General features: G+C 47.5%; 1 protein-coding gene across 8 annotated transcripts in view; it reads right to left on the minus strand.

The window, feature by feature from the left end:
• The window catches only part of ehbp1l1a (EH domain binding protein 1-like 1a), a 59,088-nt gene that overhangs the window by 27,095 nt on the left and 8,859 nt on the right, over nucleotides 1-23,134 (minus strand). For 2 of the 8 annotated variants that reach the window (XM_079257643.1, XM_079257640.1), the window contains exons 2-14: nucleotides 14,850-14,907; nucleotides 14,599-14,694; nucleotides 13,473-13,526; nucleotides 12,705-12,883; nucleotides 12,407-12,549; nucleotides 11,571-11,903; nucleotides 9,064-9,216; nucleotides 5,553-5,660; nucleotides 5,323-5,466; nucleotides 3,967-4,161; nucleotides 3,603-3,662; nucleotides 3,461-3,524; nucleotides 1,715-1,891 (exon numbers count right to left, since the gene is read on the minus strand). In XM_079257643.1, the coding sequence (XP_079113769.1) occupies nucleotides 1,715-1,891; nucleotides 3,461-3,524; nucleotides 3,603-3,662; nucleotides 3,967-4,161; nucleotides 5,323-5,466; nucleotides 5,553-5,660; nucleotides 9,064-9,216; nucleotides 11,571-11,903; nucleotides 12,407-12,549; nucleotides 12,705-12,883; nucleotides 13,473-13,526; nucleotides 14,599-14,694; nucleotides 14,850-14,907 (1,764 nt within the window). Of the gene's footprint in view, nucleotides 1-1,714; nucleotides 1,892-3,460; nucleotides 3,525-3,602; nucleotides 3,663-3,966; nucleotides 4,162-5,322; nucleotides 5,467-5,552; nucleotides 5,661-9,063; nucleotides 9,217-11,570; nucleotides 11,904-11,941; nucleotides 12,011-12,406; nucleotides 12,550-12,704; nucleotides 12,884-13,472; nucleotides 13,527-14,598; nucleotides 14,695-14,849; nucleotides 14,908-23,134 lie in introns of all 8 variants that reach the window. The other 6 variants (XM_079257642.1, XM_079257641.1, XM_079257645.1 and 3 more) reach the window with 6 other exon arrangements.

Raw genomic sequence — 23,134 nt, forward strand, 5'->3', positions numbered from 1 at the left:
TAACTGTTAGAGATTATGTCCACTAGAGGGCAGTGCAGAGTTTGGAGTTCAGAGTGACAATGGAGGAGATCATGATGAGCTTCATTCTCAGAAAGAGGCATAAATAGAAGATGCCATAGATGGAGACGGTCTTCACAGCCATTCAGATGGAGCTTCTCCTGCTTCTCTTCCTCTTCTTCTCTGTTCCTTTCACTGTTAACATGACAGCAATGCTGCTCTACACTGATGTCATCCTTTAGCTAAACATCTGCCAGAGCGGCCAGAAGCAGTGAAACTGAACATAAAGGACAGGAAACTCTGTCCATATGCGTATTTAATATCATGCATAAATAAGCCTTTTGGTCCCGTGTATGAATATTCAACAAACGTTATTCACTCACAACCTACTCCACTCGGTATCACAACACCAGTTATCAAACATAACTTCTGCTCTTGTAGCTGCAGATGAGAAACTGTGTCTCATGGCAAGAAAGTTCCTGCTTCAAAATGTGGGTGGGAACTGTGTGATGCTTTTTCTATTTCTCCCTATGCTCACACAGTCCATCCATCTATCCATCTATCTATCTATCAACCCATCCATCCATCTATCCATCTATCTATCTATCAACCCATCCATCCATCCATCTTCATGCCGCTTATCCGGGGTCGGGTCGCTGGGGCAGCAGCCTAAGCAGGGAAGCCCAGACTTCCCTCTCCCCAGACACATTTGCCAACTCTGTCGGGGGGGATCCCGAGGTGTTCCCAGGCCAGCCAAGAGATATAATCCCTCCAGCGTGTCCTGGGTCTTCCCCGGGGTCTCCTCCCAGAGGGACGTGCCTGGAACACCTCACCAGGGAGGTCCAGGAGGCATCCTGACCAGATGCCCGAGCCACCTCAACTGGTTCCTCTCGATGCGAAGGAGCAGCGGCTCTACTCTGAGCCCCTCCCGGATGACCGAGCTCCTCACCCTATCTCTAAGGGAGAGCCCGGCCACCCTGCGGAGGAAACCCATTTCAGCCGCCTGTATACGAGATCTCCTTCTTTCGGTCACGACCCACAGCTCATGACCATAGGTGAGGGTAGGAATGTAGATCGACTGGTAAATCGAGAGCTTCGCCTTCTGGCTCAGCTCCTTCTTCACCACGACAGACCGGCGCAGAGTCCGCATTACTGCAGACGCCGCACCGATCCGTCTGTCGATCTCACGCTCCACCTTTTGCTTAAGAAGCCTTCAGTGGATGTCATCCACTCCCCGGGGCTTTGCCACCGAGGAACTTTTTAACCACCTCAGTGACTTCAGTCTTTAAGATAGGAGGACCCTCCCCTGAGTCCCCACAAAGTGCCAGGTTGGACCGTTCCTCTCAGGCAGTAGCGGCTCCAACCATCATGATCCAGACAATAAGGTAGAGACAGTCCATGGGTGTTGTAGTGACCATGACTGTAAAGGTAATATTTACAGGTGGCTTCCATAGACTGATGGAAAAATCAATAACAAGGATTTTTTAAACAACTCTTCTTGAAACCGTTTAGTCTCTTTTTCAGACTTGTGAGCCCAGTTTCATGCATACCTGATGAATATTAGATATCTCTTTTATTGATTAGTCTTTGGTTGTTTACTGGATACTTAAACTGCTCTGACACACCGAGCCAAAAAAATCAGCCTGTCTCCAGAGAATCCCTTCAAACCATGCGACACACGGCACTTCGTCTGGATATCATCCATGCTCAGACTTACCCACTTTCCCAGGATCTAGGACAAGCTTGAGCCCCAGCTTCATGATGTTTGGACAAGACATGAGCTGACTCAAGAGTAAAAATCTTATTTGACTCTGAGGACCAGAGCCCATGTCCGTCCTCACTGACTTCAGCCACCTCTGGTTCTCTAACATCTTCCTTTTCAGGATCCCTCTGACTAAAACATAATTGATAAGAGACAGGTGGAAAAATGTTTAAATCTGTGAACTGCAGACTAGCAAGCAACAAGCAGAAAAAGAGCTGCTTTTTTCTGACATGCTTCAGTCAGAAAGATGGAGGAACATCATCGATCAATGTTTTAACAAGTCTGGCAGACGCTGAAATTTCAATGAGTTTAAACATTTGGGTTTACCGTCAATCATTCACAGATTAAACACACCATGACTGTAGCCCCTCCCCCTATGTGTAACCCCGCCCCCTGCCATGGCCACGCCCCTACAGTAAATCAGTTACTTTTAAACCCACCTAATTTATCTTGTTATCTCCAGAAAACAAACATCGTTTACTTGAGATACTGAGCAAAATTAACCCGTTTTCATGAGAAAATTGTCTTTATCACAAGATAACAACTGAAACAAAAATAACCGTCGACCATGGCGTCTGTACATTATTAATAAAGTTTAATCAGATTTTAGAGTTTGATGATCATACATGACTGGCGAGCTGTCCAGGGTTTCCCCTGCCTTTCGCCCAAAGACTGCTGGGATAGACTCCAGCTTCACAGCGACCTTTCATTGGACTAAGCTGTTTCAGAAAATAAATGAATGAATGAATAATCATGCATGTTTGATGGGGGACAAGACGGAAGATTGTCCTTCTCTGCTGGGTGTCCTCTGGGACATTTTGTTATAATATCATAAACAATGAAAGAGCAAAGGAACAAAATCACTCCTTTATTTTATAACTTCATAGTAAAGAGAATAAAGTACATCAGCTTTGTGTCTTTGTCACCACCAGTAACCAGCCTTCATAGCAATTATAAACCGTCAACCAATAAGAGTGTGACGGTTCCGTGTTGTCTCGCTGACAGAGACAATCAGTCAAACCTTCATCTAGAAACAAACTAGAAACAGGAGTAAACATCCTGCAGAGCTCCAGCACAGTTTCCAGCTTCAGTTTATCCAGATCAGCAGCGGAAACGTTGCTTCTCTGCTGGAAGCTGCATCGCAGCCCGTCTTTAGAGGAGGAGGAGGAATCTCTGAACCAGCAGGGGATATCTCAGACACCAGCAAGTCTTCCAGAGACTTTAATCATTTCCCATCGTGACGTTTCTATGGTCACCCAGGAAAACCCTTGCATGCTGAACTTTAAACCATTCGGCAGAAACAACGTGGTCCGCACCCGCCGTGGAGCTGTGCACCGATCTCAGACGCTCAGCGGGGATTGGACTGCAAGGTTAGCCATCTGAGGCGTCAACATGAGAGCTTAACAATCCCCAATGAGCGCTGAAAGACACAGCAGCGACGTGGCCTGGATGGTAGAAGTTAGCCAGACACCCATCACCAGACCAGCACCAGCCAGACCATCACACGGGGACCTGCTGCGATCCGGACTGGAAGGACCAACCCAGAAGAACTTTTAATGAAAGCTCTTTAGACTTTATGGTCTCTGTCTCACAGTAATCATGGAACCATAGTGGGAATTTGGAGGTATCGCCAGCAGCAGAGTCAGCGTGTTGGAGGATCAGTTCCTCCATGTTTAAAACACCAGATGTAGTTCTGCTCACCTCCACGTGTTGACCTCCTCTGACGGCTTCATTCTCGGGCTGATCGGAGCTCTGGGCTCAAAAGCTGATGTAGAAATACAGGAGGTCAGGTTTCAGACATCAGCTGTGGGCGTGAATGAGCTGAATACGTGTTGTTGTTTACCTGTAGGGACTGTAGGCTGGCCGTCCTCCTCGTTCAGAGTGCTCAGCTGTCGTTTAAATTCTAGGAGAGAAGAAGGATCGATGAGAAAGTGGCTTTCCTCAGCATGTTTATGATCAGGTGCTACATAGACGTGTGATACGATGGGAAGAACTTTAGTAGTTTCTTTTTGTCTTCTTCCTTACAGTGGTGAATAAAGTAGAAGTAAAAATAAAGTAGAAGTCCTGCCATGTTTTGGATACATTTAGAAACAGGTGTTTTCACCACCAGACTGTCTACCTGCAGTGGAGCTGAGCTGGTTAATGACTGGTTGGAACGAACTTCTACTTTCTACTTCTACTCCTCGCTTCCTTGTTGGTTAGTTTACCTGCTTCCTGCCAACTGGGGCAGCCAGAGGCAGTTTGAGGAGAAAGTGGTGGAGCAGAAGCCCCAGAGAGCAGAGGGGCCGATAACGGAGTGAGAGGACGGGCTGAGGGGGGGGCACAAGGTGTCCGGGAGGAAAGACATCTGGCCTCTCCCTGTTTCTGATACAAACACTGAGCAGCAGGCGGAGAGCATGAAGCTGGCAGAGAGGAAAAACACGGAGCGAAAGAAAAAAGGAGATAAGATAGAAACAGGAAACATTTCCCTGCCTGCAGGCGCGACTACTGGAGACGTTTCAGCATCATGACATGGTGTGAAGAACTGAAGCATCACTCTGAGTGTGGAAGGGCAAACTTCAGCTGGTTCTGTCTAGTTTTCAGTAGAAAGTGCACGTTAAAAACTGGCAAACTAGAAGCAAAGCTTTAAATACCAACATACACCCACCATCCACTCCATCAGCTCCACCTGCTGGAACCTGGTTGGACCCGATTCCCCACCAGAACTGCTTTTTAGATTTAATTTAATTTAGATTTAACAAAGTGAAAACAAGATTTTGCTTCATATTCACACGAAGCATCACACAGTCGATGAGATGATGTGAGCTTTGTGACATGGTGCATCATCCTGCTGGAAGTTTCCATCAGAAGATGCTACACTGTGCTCAGAAAGGGATGGACATGGTCAGCAGCAGGACTCAGGTAGGCTGTGGAGGTTAAACCACGTCATGTTGGTACTCAGGGGACCAGAAGCAGGATGGATCCATGTTGTCATGATGTTTCCAGCAGATTCTGATCCTACCATGTGGATGTGGAGCTGAACTGGAGACTCATCAGACCAGCAACGTTTCTCCATCTTCTATTGTCCAGTTCTGGTGAGTCTGTGTGAATTGTAGCCTCAGTTTCCTGTTCTTACTGACAGGAGGGAACCCGGCGTGGTCTTCTGCTGCTGGAGACCATCTGCTTCCAGGCTGGACGGGTTTTCAAGACTTTTACAAAACAAAGCTGTTTAACGTCGCTGTAGGACCTGTTGACCAGTGTTTACTGGACTTCCTGTTGTCTCTGTCATCTCCAACCAGTCTGTCCATCCTCCTCTGACCTCTGACCTCTGAAATCAACCAGACATTCTGGTCCAGACTCTGGAGATGGTTGTGTGAAAATCCCAGTAAATACTGGTACTTAGACCTGCAACCATTGCTGCCATGTTGCTGCAATGTGATTGGCTGATTAGATATTCATGTAAAGCAGGTGGAACTCATAAAATGGACGATGAGTGCACGTTTTGATTAAACTAAATAACTTCTGGATTGTTCCGGGTGGAAGTGAAGCAGCAGCGAAGTGTGACTGAAGTAGAGCATCGTTACATGTCATCTCTAGTCTCTGCTTTTTCTGCAGGACTGCAGGTTGTCCAGCATCCCTGGCAGAGAGACGGAGAGACTTGGGGGAGAGGGCAGGCTGTGATAGAGGGGTCTGGAACTTAGGGGGTCTCCATTCAGTCTGCCAGGAAGCTGGAAGAAAGAAGCCAGAAAAAAAGTGGGAGAACAGGAAGTCCAGTGTTGGTGAAGCAGGAAGGAGCAGAAAGACGTCCCTTTACCTCTGTCAGGGGCAGATGGGAGACTGCTGGGTGTGGTGAAGGCACAACCCAAGCCCCCAAGAGAGGTGGGCCGAGGTTCTGCCCGTCTTGGAGCGGATCTGAGCAGAGCTGAGGATGAGGAGCAGATGGAGGAGAAGGATAGAAAAGGACAGGCTGAAGCAGAGAAAGATGGCTGGATGGAAAATTCTGCAGGTCTGAGACTTTAACAGCTGCTTCATATCAACAGAATAATCAACAGAAACATGGTGAATATCCAGACTAAAGATGGTCTGAAATGGTCACATGAGCAGAACCAGTCAGGTGGTCCTGATGTGGGGTGGTGTGATCTCTTAAACACCATCCAGCCCCGCCTACTCCAGGAGAACCACCATGGATGGGGATTCTCGCCTGGTGCTCTGAGCCGTGTGTTTGACTCAGGATGGGAAGGTTGGTGTGAAAAAACTGATCTCTGTTGTGTTTCCACACCAACCGTCCCCTTACCTGGTAGTCTGCATAACGATACAGATCAGGTCGAAATCATCGCGGCGTGACGCCTTTCTGGACTTACAACGAAACAACGGGAGAGAGCGGTGGACTTCCAGGAGGATGTTACATCTATCCATCCGTTTATCCATCCATCCGTTCATCCATCCATCCATCCAACCATGCGTCTGTCAGTCCATCCATCCATCCATCCATCCAACCATCCATCCATCCATCTGTCGGTCCATCCATCCATCCATCCATCCGTCTGTCAGTCCATCCATCCATCCATCCCTCCATCCAACCATGCGTCTGTCAGTCCATCCATCCATCCATCCATCTGTTCGTCCATCCATCTATTCATCCATCCATCCATCCAACCATCCATCTGTTGGTCCATCCATCCAACCATGCTCAGTCCATCCATCCATCCCTCCATCCAACCATGCGTCCATCCATCCCTCCATCCAACCATGCGTCCATCCATCCATCCATCCCTCCATCCAACCATGCGTCCATCCATCCATCCATCTGTTCATCCATCCATCTATTCATCCATCCATCCATCCAACCATGTGTCTGTCAGTCCATCCATCCATCCATCCAACCATCCATCCATCCATCTGTTGGTCCATCCATCCATCCATCCAACCATCCATCCGTCCGTCTGTCAGTCCATCCATCCCTCCATCCAACCATGCGTCTGTCAGTCCATCCATCCATCCATCCCTCCATCCAACCATGCGTCTGTCAGTCCATCCATCCATCCATCCAACCATCCATCTGTCCATCCATCCATCCATCCATCCGTCTGTCAGTCCATCCATCCATCCATCCCTCCATCCAACCATGCGTCTGTCAGTCCATCCATCCATCCATCCATCTGTTCGTCCATCCAACCATGCGTCTGTCAGTCCATCCATCCATCCATCCCTCCATCCAACCATGCGTCCATCCAACCATCCATCTGTTCATCCATCCATCTATTCATCCATCCATCCATCCAACCATGTGTCTGTCAGTCCATCCATCCATCCATCCAACCATCCATCCATCCATCTGTTGGTCCATCCATCCATCCATCCAACCATCCATCCATCCGTCTGTCAGTCCATCCATCCATCCATCTGTTCATCCATCCATCCATCCATCCCTCCATCCAACCATGCGTCTGTCAGTCCATCCATCCATCCATCTGTCTGTCAGTCCATCCATCCGTCTGTCAGTCCATCCATCCATCCATCTGTTCATCCATCCATCCATCCCTCCATCCAACCATGCGTCTGTCAGTCCATCCATCCATCTGTTCGTCCATCCATCTATTCATCCATCCAACCATGCGTCTGTCAGTTCATCCATCCATCCATCCAACCATCCATCCATCCGTCTGTCAGTCCATCCATCCATCCATCTGTTCATCCATCCATCCATCCCTCCATCCAACCATGCGTCTGTCAGTCCATCCATCCATCTGTTCGTCCATCCATCTATTCATCCATCCAACCATGCGTCTGTCAGTTCATCCATCCATCCATCCAACCATCCATCCATCCGTCTGTCAGTCCAACCATCCATCCATCTGTTCATCCATCCATCCATCCCTCCATCCAACCATGCGTCTGTCAGTCCATCCATCCATCTGTTCGTCCATCCATCTATTCATCCATCCAACCATGCGTCTGTCAGTTCATCCATCCATCCATCCAACCATCCATCCATCCGTCCATCTGTCAGTCCATCCATCCATCCAAGCATGCGTCTGTCAGTCAGTCCATCCATCCGTTCATCCATCCATCCATCTATCCATCCATCCGTCTGTCAGTCCATCCATCCATCCATCCATCCAACCATGCGTCAGTCAGTCCATCCATCTATTAATCCCTCCATCCAACTATGCGTCTGTCAGTCCATCCATCCATCCATCCATCCATCCATCCATCCATCCGTCTGTCACTCCATTCATCCATCCATCCATCCAAACATGTGTCTGTCAGTCCATCCGTTCATCCATCAATATATTCATCCATCCGTTCATGCATCCAAACATCCGTTTATCCATCCATTCATCCATCCATCTATTCATCAATCCATCCATCCAACTATGTGTCTGTCAGTCCATCCGTTCATCCATCAATATATTCATCCGTCCGTTCATCCAACCATCCGTTTGTCCGTCTGTCTGTCTATCCATCCATCCATCCGTCAGTCCATCCATCCAACCATGCGTCTGTCAGTTCATCCATCCATCCATCCAACCATCCATCCATCCGTCAGTCCATCCATCCATCCATCATCCCTCCATCCAACCATGCGTCTGTCAGTTCATCCATCCATCCATCCAACCATCCATCTATTCATCCATCCATCCTTCAATCCATCTGTCAGTCAGTCCATCCATTCATCCATCCAACCATCCATCCATCCATCCATCCGTTCATCCATCCATCCGTCTGTCAGTCCATTCATCCATCCATCCATCCATCCATCCAACCATGTGTCTGTCAGTCCATCCATCCATCCATCCGTTCATCCATACATATATTCATCCATCTGTTCATGCATCCAACCATCCGTCCATCCATCCATCTATTCAGTCATCCGTTCATCCAACCATCCGTTTGTCCGTCTGTCTGTCCATCCATCCATCTGTTCATCCATCCATCCATCTGTTTGTCCATCTGTCTGTCTGTCCATCCATCCATTCATCCATCCGTCCATCCAACCATCTGTCTGTCCGTCCATCCATCCATCCAACCATGCGTCCGTTCGTCCATCCATCCAACCATCCGTCAGTCCATCCATCCATCCATCCATCCATCCAGCGAGAGGCAGGTACACCTGACCAGGTTGCCAGTCTATCGGAGGTACCAGGTGTGTTGCATCACTGAACACTAAAACCTGCAGGATGGTGCAGCTTCAGGATCAAACCCATTCTCTGAACCATTTCATCTCAGCATATTCTACCAGTTTGAACAGATCACCAGTCCATCCTCCTATTTGTCTGACTGTCTGTGTGTCTGTGATGAGAAACAATCCCAACTGAACCAACCTGTTGGTGAGGACTCAAGGAAAGCAGCAAGATGGGGGGATGGATCAGAGGAAGACGAGAGAGAAGAGGTGGAGCGGGCTTTAATGGGGGTAAGCGTAGAGAAGGGTTCGGCTGGGAAGGACTCGCTGTGGAAGCTATGGGGCCTCCGAGGAGCTGGACATGGCACAAGGTGGGAGAGGAGGAGGAGAGGGAAGGATGAAGAGAAACAATAAGTAGAACAATAAAAACGTGTAAAAACAAATAAATGATGGTTGAGAAGTGAAAGCAAGCAGAGATGAAAGAAGGATGAGGGAAAATGTTCATGTAGGGTTTTTGTTCTCTGATCCAGATCTGGAGATTGATTGAGGTCTGGAGCAACCCTCTGATCCAGGCCTGGAGCTTTAACTGCAGTAAAACTAACTGACCAGAAGCTCATCAGAAGCTCTGATCCAGGCCTGGAGCAACCCTCTGATCCAGGCCTGGAGCAACCCTCTGATCCAGGTCTGGAGCAACCCTCTGATCCAGGCCTGGAGCAACCCTCTGATCCAGGCCTGGAGCAACCCTCTGATCCAGGCCTGGAGCAACCCTCTGATCCAGGTCTGGAGCAACCCTCTGATCCAGGCCTGGAGCAACCCTCTGATCCAGGCCTGGAGCAACCCTCTGATCCAGGCCTGGAGCAACCCTCTGATCCAGGCCTGGAGCAACCCTCTGATCCAGGCCTGGAGCAACCCTCTGATCCAGGTCTGGAGCAACCCTCTGATCCAGGTCTGGAGCAACCCTCTGATCCAGATCTGGAGCTTTAACTGCAGTAAAACTAACTGACCAGAAGCTCATCATGGTGTTGGTGGGTTAACTGGACCTGCAACTTTTCCAGAATTTCCAAAAGATAAACATCACGTCATCAATAACAAGTTATTAATGATATGATTGGAAGATTTTGATGCTTTTATTGTTTAAAATGAAGAATAAGTGTTTTTCTGAGACACCCATGCCTGTCTCCTCGTGGACAAAGAGTTGTATTGACTCAGCGAGACGTTTGGTGACGTCACATCTGATTTCCATCGTGGGAAGGAAAGCTGTGATTATAACAGGAAACTCTGAATGAAGGGAACTTCCTAACAGAGTGGGTTGACTTTTCACAAAGGCTCTGATTGGACAGATCCGCAGTTTTCTGTCAAAACCACATCCTGATGGTGGAACAGGAGAACTGGTCCTGCAGGACCACGCTGGACCACATCCTGATGGTGGAACAGGAGAACTGGTCCTGCAGGACCACGCTGAACCACATCCTGATGGAGGAACAGGAGAACTGGTCCTGCAGGACCACGCTGGACCACATCCTGATGGTGGAACAGGAGAACTGGTCCTGCAGGACCACGCTGAACCACATCCTGATGGTGGAACAGGAGAACTGGTCCTGCAGGACCACGCTGGACCACATCCTGATGGTGGAATAGGAGAACTGGTCCAGCAGGACCACGCTGGACCACATCCTGATGGTGGAACAGGAGAACTGGTCCTGCAGGACCACGCTGGACCACATCCTGATGGTGGAACAGGAGAACCGGTCCAGCAGGACCACGCTGGACCACATCCTGATGGTGGAACAGGAGAACTGGTCCTGCAGGACCACGCTGGACCACATCCTGATGGTGGAACAGGAGAACTGGTCCTGCAGGACCACGCTGAACCACATCCTGATGGTGGAACAGGAGAACTGGTCCTGCAGGACCACGCTGAACCACATCCTGATGGTGGAACAGGAGAACTGGTCCAGCAGGACCACGCTGGACCACATCCTGATGGTGGAACAGGAGAACTGGTCCAGCAGGACCATGCTGGACCACATCCTGATGGTGGAACAGGAGAACCGGTCCAGCAGGACCACGCTGGACCACATCCTGATGGTGGAACAGGAGAACTGGTCCTGCAGGACCACGCTGGACCACATCCTGATGGTGGAACAGGAGAACTGGTCCTGCAGGACCACGCTGAACCACATCCTGATGGTGGAACAGGAGAACTGGTCCTGCAGGACCACGCTGAACCACATCCTGATGGTGGAACAGGAGAACTGGTCTGCTGCAGTCCAGACCTTCCACCAATACAAACATCTGGAGCATCATGGAAGCAGCTGGAATCCTGCATCAGACCAGAACGGTCTGATGCTAACATCTGTCTGGAAACCAGAACGGTTTCCAGACAGATGTTAGCAGAGGATGCTACCGATGCTAAACATGGAGCTACTTCTTACAGACATGTTGCTGCATCAGATTCAGAACCAGCTCATATTCTCCATCAGATGTAAAATGTCCCCATTTTTTCTTCCACGTGGAATAAAATATGACCTGATGAGGTTTGTTTATTTTACAGAACCTTCCAGCATTTTTCAAGCTGACATTTTTCCAGCTGGAAGAAGTGAGACGTGATTGTCCTCCTGTCTTTTTAAACACATAAATATAAAGACCAGAATGTTCTGGTTTGGAGACAAAGAGAGCTCAGAGGAGAGGAGTCTGGTGGTCTGGTACCTGATCCGGCTCTGGGCTGGAAGATTCGGGGAAGTGCAGGAGGACGGGGACATGTAAAGGCTGGAGGGGAGTGTGGATGGTGGGAAGGATGGCTCTGCAGAAAGCTCGGAGCTGGTTGTGTTTGCAGTGGAGATGGTGGAACAGAAGGCTCCGCAGGTTCCGCAGGAGGATGAGGTGTTGCCGAGATGGCCGGGGAAACGCTGCTGGGCCTTTCCCAGTCCATCTCTACGGTTACAGAGCGAACCATGAAAGTTGGAGATGAGAGAGATGTTGGCAGCGATGAGAAGAGGTGGAAGTACGGGAAGATAAAGTGACAGGAGGAGAGCAGATGTTCTGAAACAAACGGAGACCAGCGGAGGACTGAACGTTACCTGAGGAGTCCGCCTCACGTTCAGGCCTCCGAGCCAGATCCTGAACTGTAGCGTTAGAGGAAGCAGAGGCTGTTAGAGGAAGAGGCAGAGCAGCAGACAGAAACAGGAAAAGAAGTGAATTTAAAATAATCCATGAAGAAGAAGCAGAAAGTTGAGGAGGAACGGCTAACAGAGGCTAACGATGAGAGGAGGAACGGCTAACAGAGGCTAACGATGAGAGGAGGAACCGGCAGCTTCTGGTGAAGAAACGCAGAAATATGCACCATTTAGGAAAACTGAAGGGATCAAACTGGGTCTAATGGGAACGTTGTTTTGGTTTGGATGTTTTCCTTCAGAAAAACATTTTCAGAAGCTTCCACGTTGTCTGTTGATAAAACTTTGATTTATCTGCTCGTCTGGTTTCTTTCATCTGTTTGCTCAGATTTCTACAGCAGTGGATTAAACTTCCAGTCTGACCAGTGTTACCAGTAACATGATGATGTCCACTTCCAAAGCTGGTCCTTTGGTCCTCGCCGACTTCCTCATCGCTGTCGTTGAAGTCGTCCAGGTTACCGATGTCGCTCTGCTTCATACTCATCAAACTGGCCAAACTCTGCATGTCTTCATCCCTGAGAGAGAGGAAGCAGAGTCTTCATCACCTCCACGTGCTGCAGGACCGCGGTCATGCCCCGCCACGCCACGCCGCGCTCCGCCACGCCCCGCCACGCCACGCCGCGCTCCGCCACGCCCCGCCATACCGCGCCGCGCTCCGGCTGCTACTCACGTGGCTTTGCCCTCCTTCAGAAAGATGCAGGACAGGTTGAATTTCAGCGTAGCTTCAACCACCTTTACAGACAGAGGCTTCATCTTCAGCGTGATGTCATACTGGGCCGGCGTCGCGCTGGCGTACTTCTTCATGTTCACATCCGCTGATGCCAACACCTTCCTGCGGCCCTTCGTCTCCTGATCCGACCCAAACAGAGACACGACGCCGGTAAATCACCCGCTGTGTTATCAGCACTTCATCAAAAACACCGAGAACTTTACCAAAAGTAAACGTTAGCAAAGGGTGTATAGACGGAAAACTGAAGAAACATCTGCAAAAAAAATTATTAAATAAACACAAAACAAAATTAATCTATAAAAAAAACTGTTAGAAGAATAAATGAAAAATACATGAAAAATACATTTAATTTAATTTAATTTAATTTAAATGAAAACAAACTGGCATGAATCATTATCACATTTTAGGAAGAAAAGAAGAGAATGAAAAAAATCTGAGATTTTCAAACAAATAATAATAAATCTGAAAGTGGATATTAAAGAGTTTACAATTAAATTATTCAAATAAGAGTAAAAATAAGTTTATATAAAGACAAATTCCCCAGTTATTAAATAAAATGATGAACTAAAAGAGATGAGCAGATAAACTGAGTGAGCTTTATATTCTGAACCAACCAGAGGACGTCGACTTTCTGGACTGTCGACTGAAACGTTTCTTCTCAAAGGGACAAAACAGGAAGAAAAGACAACACAAAGACAGAAGACTCACATTTTCAATGACAAATGTCCAGTCCTTGTCTTCAAACTCTTCTGCTGCAGGTTCCTGTCAGAGCAAAAACAAGTTATCTCCATGGCAACCATCCAGTAGCTCCAGTCTTACACTGGTTTGTTGAGACAGAAACTCTGCTGGTGTGTCTCATGTGACCCTGCCTTCGCCTGAACTGGATCACAAAGTTCCTGCTGGTTTCCATGGAGACGAAGGTCCTGCTGGTTTCCATGGAGACGAAGGTCCTGCTGGTTTCCATGGAGACGAAGGTCCTGCTGGTTTCCATGGAGACTAAAGTCCTGCTGGTTTCAATGGAGATGAAGGTCCTGCTGGTTTCCATGGAGACGAAGGTCCTGCTGGTTTCAATGGAGATGAAGGTCCTGCTGGTTTCCATGGAGACGAAGGTCGTGTTGATTTCCATGGAAACAAAGGTCCTGTGGGTTTCCATGGAGATGAAGGTCCTGCTGGTTTCCATGGAAACGAAGGTCCTGCTGGTTTCAATGGAGATGAAGGGGGTTTCACAGTGAAGTATTCTCTCTTCCAATCATAAACTACGTTGGGCTCCATGTCTTCCTGGACCCTCGTGGTGTCTCTGAGGTGGATGGGGGGTCTCTCCCTGGATCCTCCTGACCATTGATGAAGGTGTCCATCATCATCGTCACCGTTAGACCTGGTAACACCTGTATCACACACCTGGAAACGTCCCCAGTTTTACGTCCTACAGCACTCTTCCTCATCAGACATGACTTTCCTCGTTACTGGGTGAACTGGGTGAATGCGGCGGCTGTTCTCTGGTTACTGATTTTCTTCAAGCAGGAGATGAGAAGCTGCAGATCACACGGTGTTCCTGGTGGTTCGGCTTCCGGTGGAGGTCAGGTTGTCCATCCGGCCCGTGTGGTTGTGAAGATGAGGAGGAACAGACCTCCTCCAGAAGGGTTGACTGAACTTCCCGGTGATTTAACTCCTCCTCAAAGCAGACTTTTTCTTGTGAATAACAAATAAATCTCTGATTTGTTCTGCAGATTGAACAGCAGCAGTTCTGCCTTTTTACAGTCAAACATTTTGTTCATGATAAGCAAAGGTTTCGTCATTTCTCTCCTGACCACATCATGCAGACTTTACGTCGTACCTTGAAGAGCGTGACGGTGATGCTCAAACTCTCCGGAAGCTGCCACACCAGCGAGCCTCTGTAGGGGTTCTTTATGCCCGGCTGCCAGCTGTGGAGCTGACAGAAGAGCAGACACAAAGACTCAGGGTCAGCCTGGTGGATCACCTTCCCACGGACAGTGTTTAGTCTCTGCAGAGACCGCGTCACAACATCTGGAATGTTTCCAGTCCTGCTCATGCAGCGTGTTTCCCAGACAGATATCTGTCCGTTACCTTGGTGCTGTGATGTCTGCTCCTTCTGATCCACACCACCCTCAGCTTGTCGGGCTGCCTGCAGAGGACAGAGGACGTTTACAGAGCTGAACATGGACATCGTGATCAACGTTTTCATCACGCAGCTTGAATGGATTTTTCCTGTTTCTAAATCAGCTCAACCGTAAATCCAGAAGCAAAGTCTTCATCATCCAGGTCACAGAAACTGTTCTGCCACCCAGACTTTGTTTCCATCATGTGTTTGTATTCATCAGAACATCTGATTTATCATCATTATTCTGTTTTTATTGACACTGTGTGTACGACACGACGCGCTTCGCATCCAACATGGCCGGTAGAGGAGACCAGGTCCTCCGCTGCCGGTTCAGGATAAACGCTGCAGCAGCTTGGATCACGACACATCTTCCAGGATGGTTTGTAAACATGTGACCATGTCGGAGGGTTCAGGTTGCGTATCGGCGTCTGCAGCCACAGAACACCGAGACCAATCGTCTGCCTGGATGATCCAATCAGGAAGCAGTGAATCTTCTCTTCAGGACGGTTTCCTTCAGTGTGAGTCGGAAGGAAAAGGAGAAACAGAAACAGACATGCTCACTGCGAGGCGAACGACATCCTGCATCCCGTTTCCCAGCGGATCGTTCAGACGGCGGGACACGACAACCTGCAGAGGACACGACGTCTCCGGAACGTCTCTGCTTCTGTCTTCATGTCAAACCGGAGATGTTTCAGCGTAGACGTGATGCAGGACGTTGTTTATGATACACTGGACTGGGCTCGTTCCCACCAGCTCACTTACTCATGTTTAATGATGTAAATACAACGTTCACATTCTTCCATGTTTTATTTCCATACAGCATTAAGCCTTTAAGGCCCTGGTCTGCCGTCAGGTAGAGGTAACGCTGCAGAGACATGAAGTGATGGAAACGAACCTGAGCATCTCTACCAGTTAGTTCTAACCCAAACTGAGGCTTGGTTTTAACACTACTCTGGCAAATTTCACTGTTTTGTGATTATATCTCAAACATTTGTTAAAAAACTTTTATTCTGATCATTTTTGTCCAAAATAAACAGAAAAATACAGAGAAACTATTTTCTTAGTGTGAACTTTAAAGGGTTAAAACTGCTGTGTTTGTTTGTTTGTTGCTGTTTGGGTTGCCAGGTATGTAGACGCAGAACATTTTACCCCCATCAGCATCCAGACACGACGTTTCCATGGAGACGTGATGTTTCCATGCAGCCGTAACGTTTCCATGGTAACGTGACGCTTCCATGGAGACGTGATGCTTTCAGATTATGAGGCTAAAATGATGTAAAATTAATGTATGAACAGATAAAGCAGCATAAAGAACAACCAGAAGTTTGTAGAAATAACACACATAGATCAGCAGCAACCTTTTCTCATCTGCACATCATCCTCTCACGTCTGAAACACACACACACGCGCGCACACACACACACACACACACACACACACAAACACTGTTTCCATGTTTCCACTTTATCCACTTTACAACGTCTCTTCGTGGTGGTAATGGTCTCTTCTCCTGATGAAGATGTGATCAATAATGGTGGATTTACCATCTAGAGTCTCCAAATAAACACTACATCTGGATTGTAGACCTCCTGGAAACGCTGGAAAACCTCCGTAGACCAGCTGGAGGGTCACATGACCAGCTGGAGGGTCACATGACCATTCCAGTTCCACGCTGCTGGTAGTGTAGATGCTGGTGATGATATAAGTGAAGCTCTGGTGGTAAACTGTTATCATTATGCAGATGACACGGCTGTATTTATGTTTCACATCTTATCAGTCTGATTCCAACATTTCTCATGAAGATGCAGGTTTCTGCTTCTAAGCTCAAACAAGCTTACATCATCTTTATCATGAAACACCAAAACAAGACATGACGCCACGTCACAGTCAGTCTGGGTCCGTCGTGTTGGCCTTCAGGAGGAACGTTGGAGATATGAACAGCGATGTAAACACGTCTCTATGTCCTCCTGGAGGAACATCCATCAGCCTCCTTCACATAAACAGCCTCCAGCTGGTCACAGCCCACATTCTCAGTAAGTCTGCAAACTCACGGTGAAACTTCTATCATCGAATGAAATCTGGTTTTAGAAATGTCTTCGGCTACCGTCCCTCCGTCCTCGACTATCAGGACGTCCTGGACATGAATGTGTCAACACAACGCCTCCAGTCCTTGAAGGCTATTTCCGGTCTGAGGTTTGTGGGACACCAAGGCTTTCCCGGTCGGCTTGTTGAGACTCTTTCCTTCAGAGGATTTAAAGCCGTCTTGTCCTCTGTCTCTCTGTGGACAGAGTCTGTGTCCAACAGTCACACCAACGGCTAATCGTTGTCTTTCTGTTTGCACTTTGTCTCAGACACAAACTGAATACATTGTTTATTGTCCTTCTTGTTCAGGTCATCCTTTAACATGAGATCTTGATGTCGCTGGACTTTTAATCTGGTAAAATTTTAAAAGTTTTATGGAATAAAAAATCTGGAAATAAAGTCACATCTTATGGAGGCTGCCATGGATCAAAGAAGGAATCAGCGACCTAATAAAGCTGGAACAACGGTATGCTACCTACGTTTCTGACTTGTTATGATGCCACAGGGACATTTCTGATGTTCCGTCATGCAGACGTCGTCCTGCTGAGAAACCACATTTTACTTCCAGTCCAGAACATTTTAGCTTTACAGCTGCTTTACAAACACTGTGTCACACGCTAGCAACTGGATATCAACCCCCTAAACGGATAGGAGTCGACATCAAACTGACTTTTACTGGCTGTAGAGATCTCAGAGAAGAGGAAGGATGAAGATGATGCTGAATTAGCTGCTGTTAGGGCAGGAAGTCTGACCATATTCAGTGGAACCACTTAAAAATCTCCTTCCAGCCTTTCAAACAGAGGAGAGCAAGAAAAGCATCCCAGAAAAATCCTGCAAAAGGCTGCAGAAGGTTCCAGGTTGGCCAGAAGTGCAACAGCCATGTGGAAAAACGAGTAAAAACGCTAAAAATGAGCATAAAATCTGATTTGAACATGCCACCTGGACCAACGTCATGCTGCAGCATTGCTTTAAAACTCCTCTCAGACCCTGACTGGAGCAGCTCCCTCAGTTTCCTCATGTATTTCCAGCTCATCTTCAGTCTTCCAGATGTTCATCTCGTGTCGTGTCATGAAATGTGCTTCAGGCTGCAGCTGCCAGTCAACCAGGAAAAGTTGTCCCAGTTAACAGAGAGCTCCGGTGATGCAGGAAAAACCCTGCAGAGCTTCTGTAGCCAAAACCTTCCACCATCAGTCTACAGTGACTCTGTATGGAAGGCTGGCTGCTGGTTTTTAGAGACTGAAATCTAGCAAAAATGAGCCGACGATGCTGAAAAACACAGAAACGATGCGGAAAAGCAGCTTGACTGGCAGCATTGTCTGATTTAACGGCTCCTTCTTTGTTTTCTGTCTGCAGGGAAAGCTGTGGCATTCCTGGCCTGTCAGGCTGCAGACCACGTCTCCTTCACCGAAGCCTTTTGCTTTCGTTACGGAGAGATGGAGAGAAAAGAGAAAAGCTTTTTATACGTCCACCCAGCAAACACGCTGCCGTCTGCAACAGAGAAGGTACACGCCACGTCTAAAGTTCTCTCTGTCTGCGTGACATCCGGAGGTGTGGCATCCAGGTGCATAAAGGAAAAGTTCTTGGATCTACCTGCATTTAGAACAGCTGTTTTCACCTACAGGCTCGTCCTGCAGTGGAGCTGAGCGGGTTTTTAGTGACTGCCGGACAGGACTTTCTGGCATCTGGATTATACGCCTCTGGTGGCATCTTCCATCATGTCACATGACCAGACAGGTGGAGGTTTGCATGGCAGTCATTCCATCAAACACCAGGTCTGTATCAACCATCCCCCAGTAGAACGACACCAGGTAGAACGGGGCGTTTCAGCTGACTCAGAGGTCAGAGGTCGGATCTGGAAAAAAACTCATATCTAAGTGAAACATTTTCTTGTTTGCCAAGTCGGAAAAGTCGGAAAACCAATATGGATGCCACCAGGAAAGTCTCTGTTTACACAGAATTATTTTATATTACATTCACTAAAGCTGGAATAGGGCTGCACGGTGGAACAGTGGTTAGCACTGTGGCCTCACAGCAAGAAGGTCGCTGGTTCAATCCTTGGCTGGTTTGGTCAGTGGCCTTTCTGTGTGGAGTTTGCATGTTCTCCCCATGTATGCGTGGGTTCTCTCCGGCTACTCCGGCTTCCTCCAACCAACCAAAGACATGCATGATAGGTTAATTGGTCACTCTAAATTGTCCCTAGAAGTGAGTGTGAGCGTGCGTGGTTGTTCGTCTCTCTGTGTGGCCCTGCGATGGACTGGCGAGCTGTCCAGGGTGTACCCTGCCTGTCGCCCAAAGCCAGCTGGGATAGGCTCCAGCTTCCCCGCAACCCTGATTTGGATTAAGCAGTTCAGAAAATGACTGACTGACTAAAGCTGGAATATATATCTGGTGGCCAAATGAAGAAAATACAATGTTTCATGTAAACGATGACTCATCAAAAACATTTACTTCATATTATGTCTGAAAAGTATTTGTGATTTAGTCAAATTACAAACTTCACAGAGGAAAAATTATTCATGGAAAAAACTGTACACAGCTATAACCTGGAGGAAGACCTGACTTTTACATCTTCTAACTGGAGGAGGATGACTTCTACGTCTTCTAACTGGAGGAAGATGACTTCTACGTCTTCTAACTGGAGGAAGATGACTTCTACGTCTTCTAACTGGAGGAGGATGACTTCTACGTCTTCTAACTGGAGGAAGATGACTTCTACGTCTTCTAACTGGAGGAGGATGACTTCTACGTCTTCTAACTGGAGGAGGATGACTTCTACGTCTTCTAACTGGAGGAGGATGACTTCTACGTCTTCTAACTGGAGGAGGATGACTTCTACATCTTCTAACTGGAGGAAGATGACTTCTACGTCTTCTAACTGGAGGAGGATGACTTCTACGTCTTCTAACTGGAGGAAGATGACTTCTACGTCTTCTAACTGGAGGAAGATGACTTCTACGTCTTCTAACTGGAGGAAGATGACTTCTACGTCTTCTAACTGGAGGAGGATGACTTCTACGTCTTCTAACTGGAGGAGGATGACTTCTACGTCTTCTAACTGGAGGAAGATGACTTCTACGTCTTCTAACTGGAGGAAGATGACTTCTACGTCTTCTAACTGGAGGAGGATGACTTCTACGTCTTCTAACTGGAGCAGGATGACTTCTACGTCTTCTAACTGGAGGAGGATGACTTCTACGTCTTCTAACTGGAGGAAGATGACTTCTACGTCTTCTAACTGGAGGAGGATGACTTCTACGTCTTCTAACTGGAGGAAGATGACTTCTACGTCTTCTAACTGGAGGAGGATGACTTCTACGTCTTCTAACTGGAGGAGGATGACTTCTACGTCTTCTAACTGGAGGAGGATGACTTCTACGTCTTCTAACTGGAGGAGGATGACTTCTACGTCTTCTAACTGGAGGAGGATGACTTCTACGTCTTCTAACTGGAGGAGGATGACTTCTACGTCTTCTAACTGGAGGAGGATGACTTCTACGTCTTCTAACTGGAGGAGGATGACTTCTACGTCTTCTAACTGGAGGAAGATGACTTCTACGTCTTCTAACTGGAGGAAGATGACTTCTACGTCTTCTAACTGGAGGAAGATGACTTCTACGTCTTCTAACTGGAGGAGGATGACTTCTACGTCTTCTAACTGGAGGAAGATGACTTCTACGTCTTCTAACTGGAGGAGGATGACTTCTACGTCTTCTAACTGGAGGAGGATGACTTCTACGTCTTCTAACTGGAGGAGGATGACTTCTACGTCTTCTAACTGGAGGAGGATGACTTCTACGTCTTCTAACTGGAGGAGGATGACTTCTACGTCTTCTAACTGGAGGAGGATGACTTCTACGTCTTCTAACTGGAGGAAGATGACTTCTACGTCTTCTAACTGGAGGAGGATGACTTCTACGTCTTCTAACTGGAGGAGGATGACTTCTACGTCTTCTAACTTGAGGAAGATGACTTCTACGTCTTCTAACTGGAGGAGGATGACTTCTACGTCTTCTAACTGGAGGAGGATGACTTCTACGTCTTCTAACTGGAGGAGGATGACTTCTACGTCTTCTAACTGGAGGAGGATGACTTCTACGTCTTCTAACTGGAGGAAGATGACTTCTACGTCTTCTAACTGGAGGAGGATGACTTCTACGTCTTCTAACTGGAGGAAGATGACTTTTACATCTTCTAACTGGAGGAGGATGACTTCTACGTCTTCTAACTGGAGGAGGATGACTTCTACGTCTTCTAACTGGAGGAAGATGACTTCTACGTCTTCTAACTGGAGGAGGATGACTTCTACGTCTTCTAACTGGAGGAGGATGACTTCTACGTCTTCTAACTGGAGGAAGATGACTTCTACGTCTTCTAACTGGAGGAAGATGACTTCTACGTCTTCTAACTGGAGGAGGATGACTTCTACGTCTTCTAACTGGAGGAAGATGACTTCTACGTCTTCTAACTGGAGGAAGATGACTTCTACGTCTTCTAACTGGAGGAAGATGACTTCTACGTCTTCTAACTGGAGGAAGATGACTTCTACGTCTTCTAACTGGAGGAGGATGATTTCTACGTCTTCTAACTGGAGGAAGTTGACTTCTACGTCTTCTAACTGGAGGAAGATGACTTCTACGTCTTCTAACTGGAGGAAGATGACTTCTACGTCTTCTAACTGGAGGAAGATGACTTCTACGTCTTCTAACTGGAGGAGGATGACTTCTACGTCTTCTAACTGGAGGAGGATGACTTCTACGTCTTCTAACTGGAGGAGGATGACTTCTACGTCTTCTAACTGGAGGAGGATGACTTCTACGTCTTCTAACTGGAGGAAGATGACTTCTACGTCTTCTAACTGGAGGAGGATGACTTCTACGTCTTCTAACTGGAGGAAGATGACTTCTACGTCTTCTAACTGGAGGAAGATGACTTCTACGTCTTCTAACTGGAGGAAGATGACTTCTACGTCTTCTAACTGGAGGAGGATGACTTCTACGTCTTCTAACTGGAGGAGGATGACTTCTACGTCTTCTAACTGGAGGAAGATTACTTCTACGTCTTCTAACTGGAGGAAGATGACTTCTACGTCTTCTAACTGGAGGAAGATGACTTCTACGTCTTCTAACTGGAGGAGGATGACTTCTACGTCTTCTAACTGGAGGAGGATGACTTCTACGTCTTCTAACTGGAGGAGGATGACTTCTACGTCTTCTAACTGGAGGAGGATGACTTCTACGTCTTCTAACTGGAGGAAGTTGACTTCTACGTCTTCTAACTGGAGGAAGATGACTTCTACGTCTTCTAACTGGAGGAGGATGACTTCTACGTCTTCTAACTGGAGGAAGATGACTTCTACATCTTCTAACTGGAGGAAGATGACTTCTACGTCTTCTAACTGGAGGAAGATGACTTCTACGTCTTCTAACTGGTGGAAGATGACTTCTACGTCTTCTAACTGGAGGAGGATGACTTCTACGTCTTCTAACTGGAGGAAGATGACTTCTACATCTTCTAACTGGAGGAAGATGACTTCTACGTCTTCTAACTGGAGGAAGATGACTTCTACATCTTCTAACTGGAGGAGGATGACTTCTACGTCTTCTAACTGGAGGAGGATGACTTCTACGTCTTCTAACTGGAGGAAGATGACTTCTACGTCTTCTAACTGGAGGAGGATGACTTCTACGTCTTCTAACTGGAGGAAGATGACTTCTACGTCTTCTAACTGGAGGAAGATGACTTCTACGTCTTCTAACTGGAGGAAGATGACTTCTACGTCTTCTAACTGGTGGAAGATGACTTCTACGTCTTCTAACTGGAGGAAGATGACTTCTACGTCTTCTAACTGGAGGAGGATGACTTCTACGTCTTCTAACTGGAGGAGGATGACTTCTACGTCTTCTAACTGGAGGAGGATGACTTCTACGTCTTCTAACTGGAGGAGGATGACTTCTACGTCTTCTAACTGGAGGAGGATGACTTCTACGTCTTCTAACTGGAGGAAGATGACTTCTACGTCTTCTAACTGGAGGAGGATGACTTCTACGTCTTCTAACTGGAGGAAGATGACTTCTACGTCTTCTAACTGGAGGAGGATGACTTCTACGTCTTCTAACTGGAGGAAGTTGACTTCTACGTCTTCTAACTGGAGGAAGATGACTTCTACGTC

This window comes from Telmatherina bonti, assembly GCF_933228915.1.
Source record: "Telmatherina bonti genome assembly, chromosome: 18".
Classification (NCBI taxonomy): Eukaryota; Metazoa; Chordata; class Actinopteri; order Atheriniformes; family Telmatherinidae; genus Telmatherina; species Telmatherina bonti.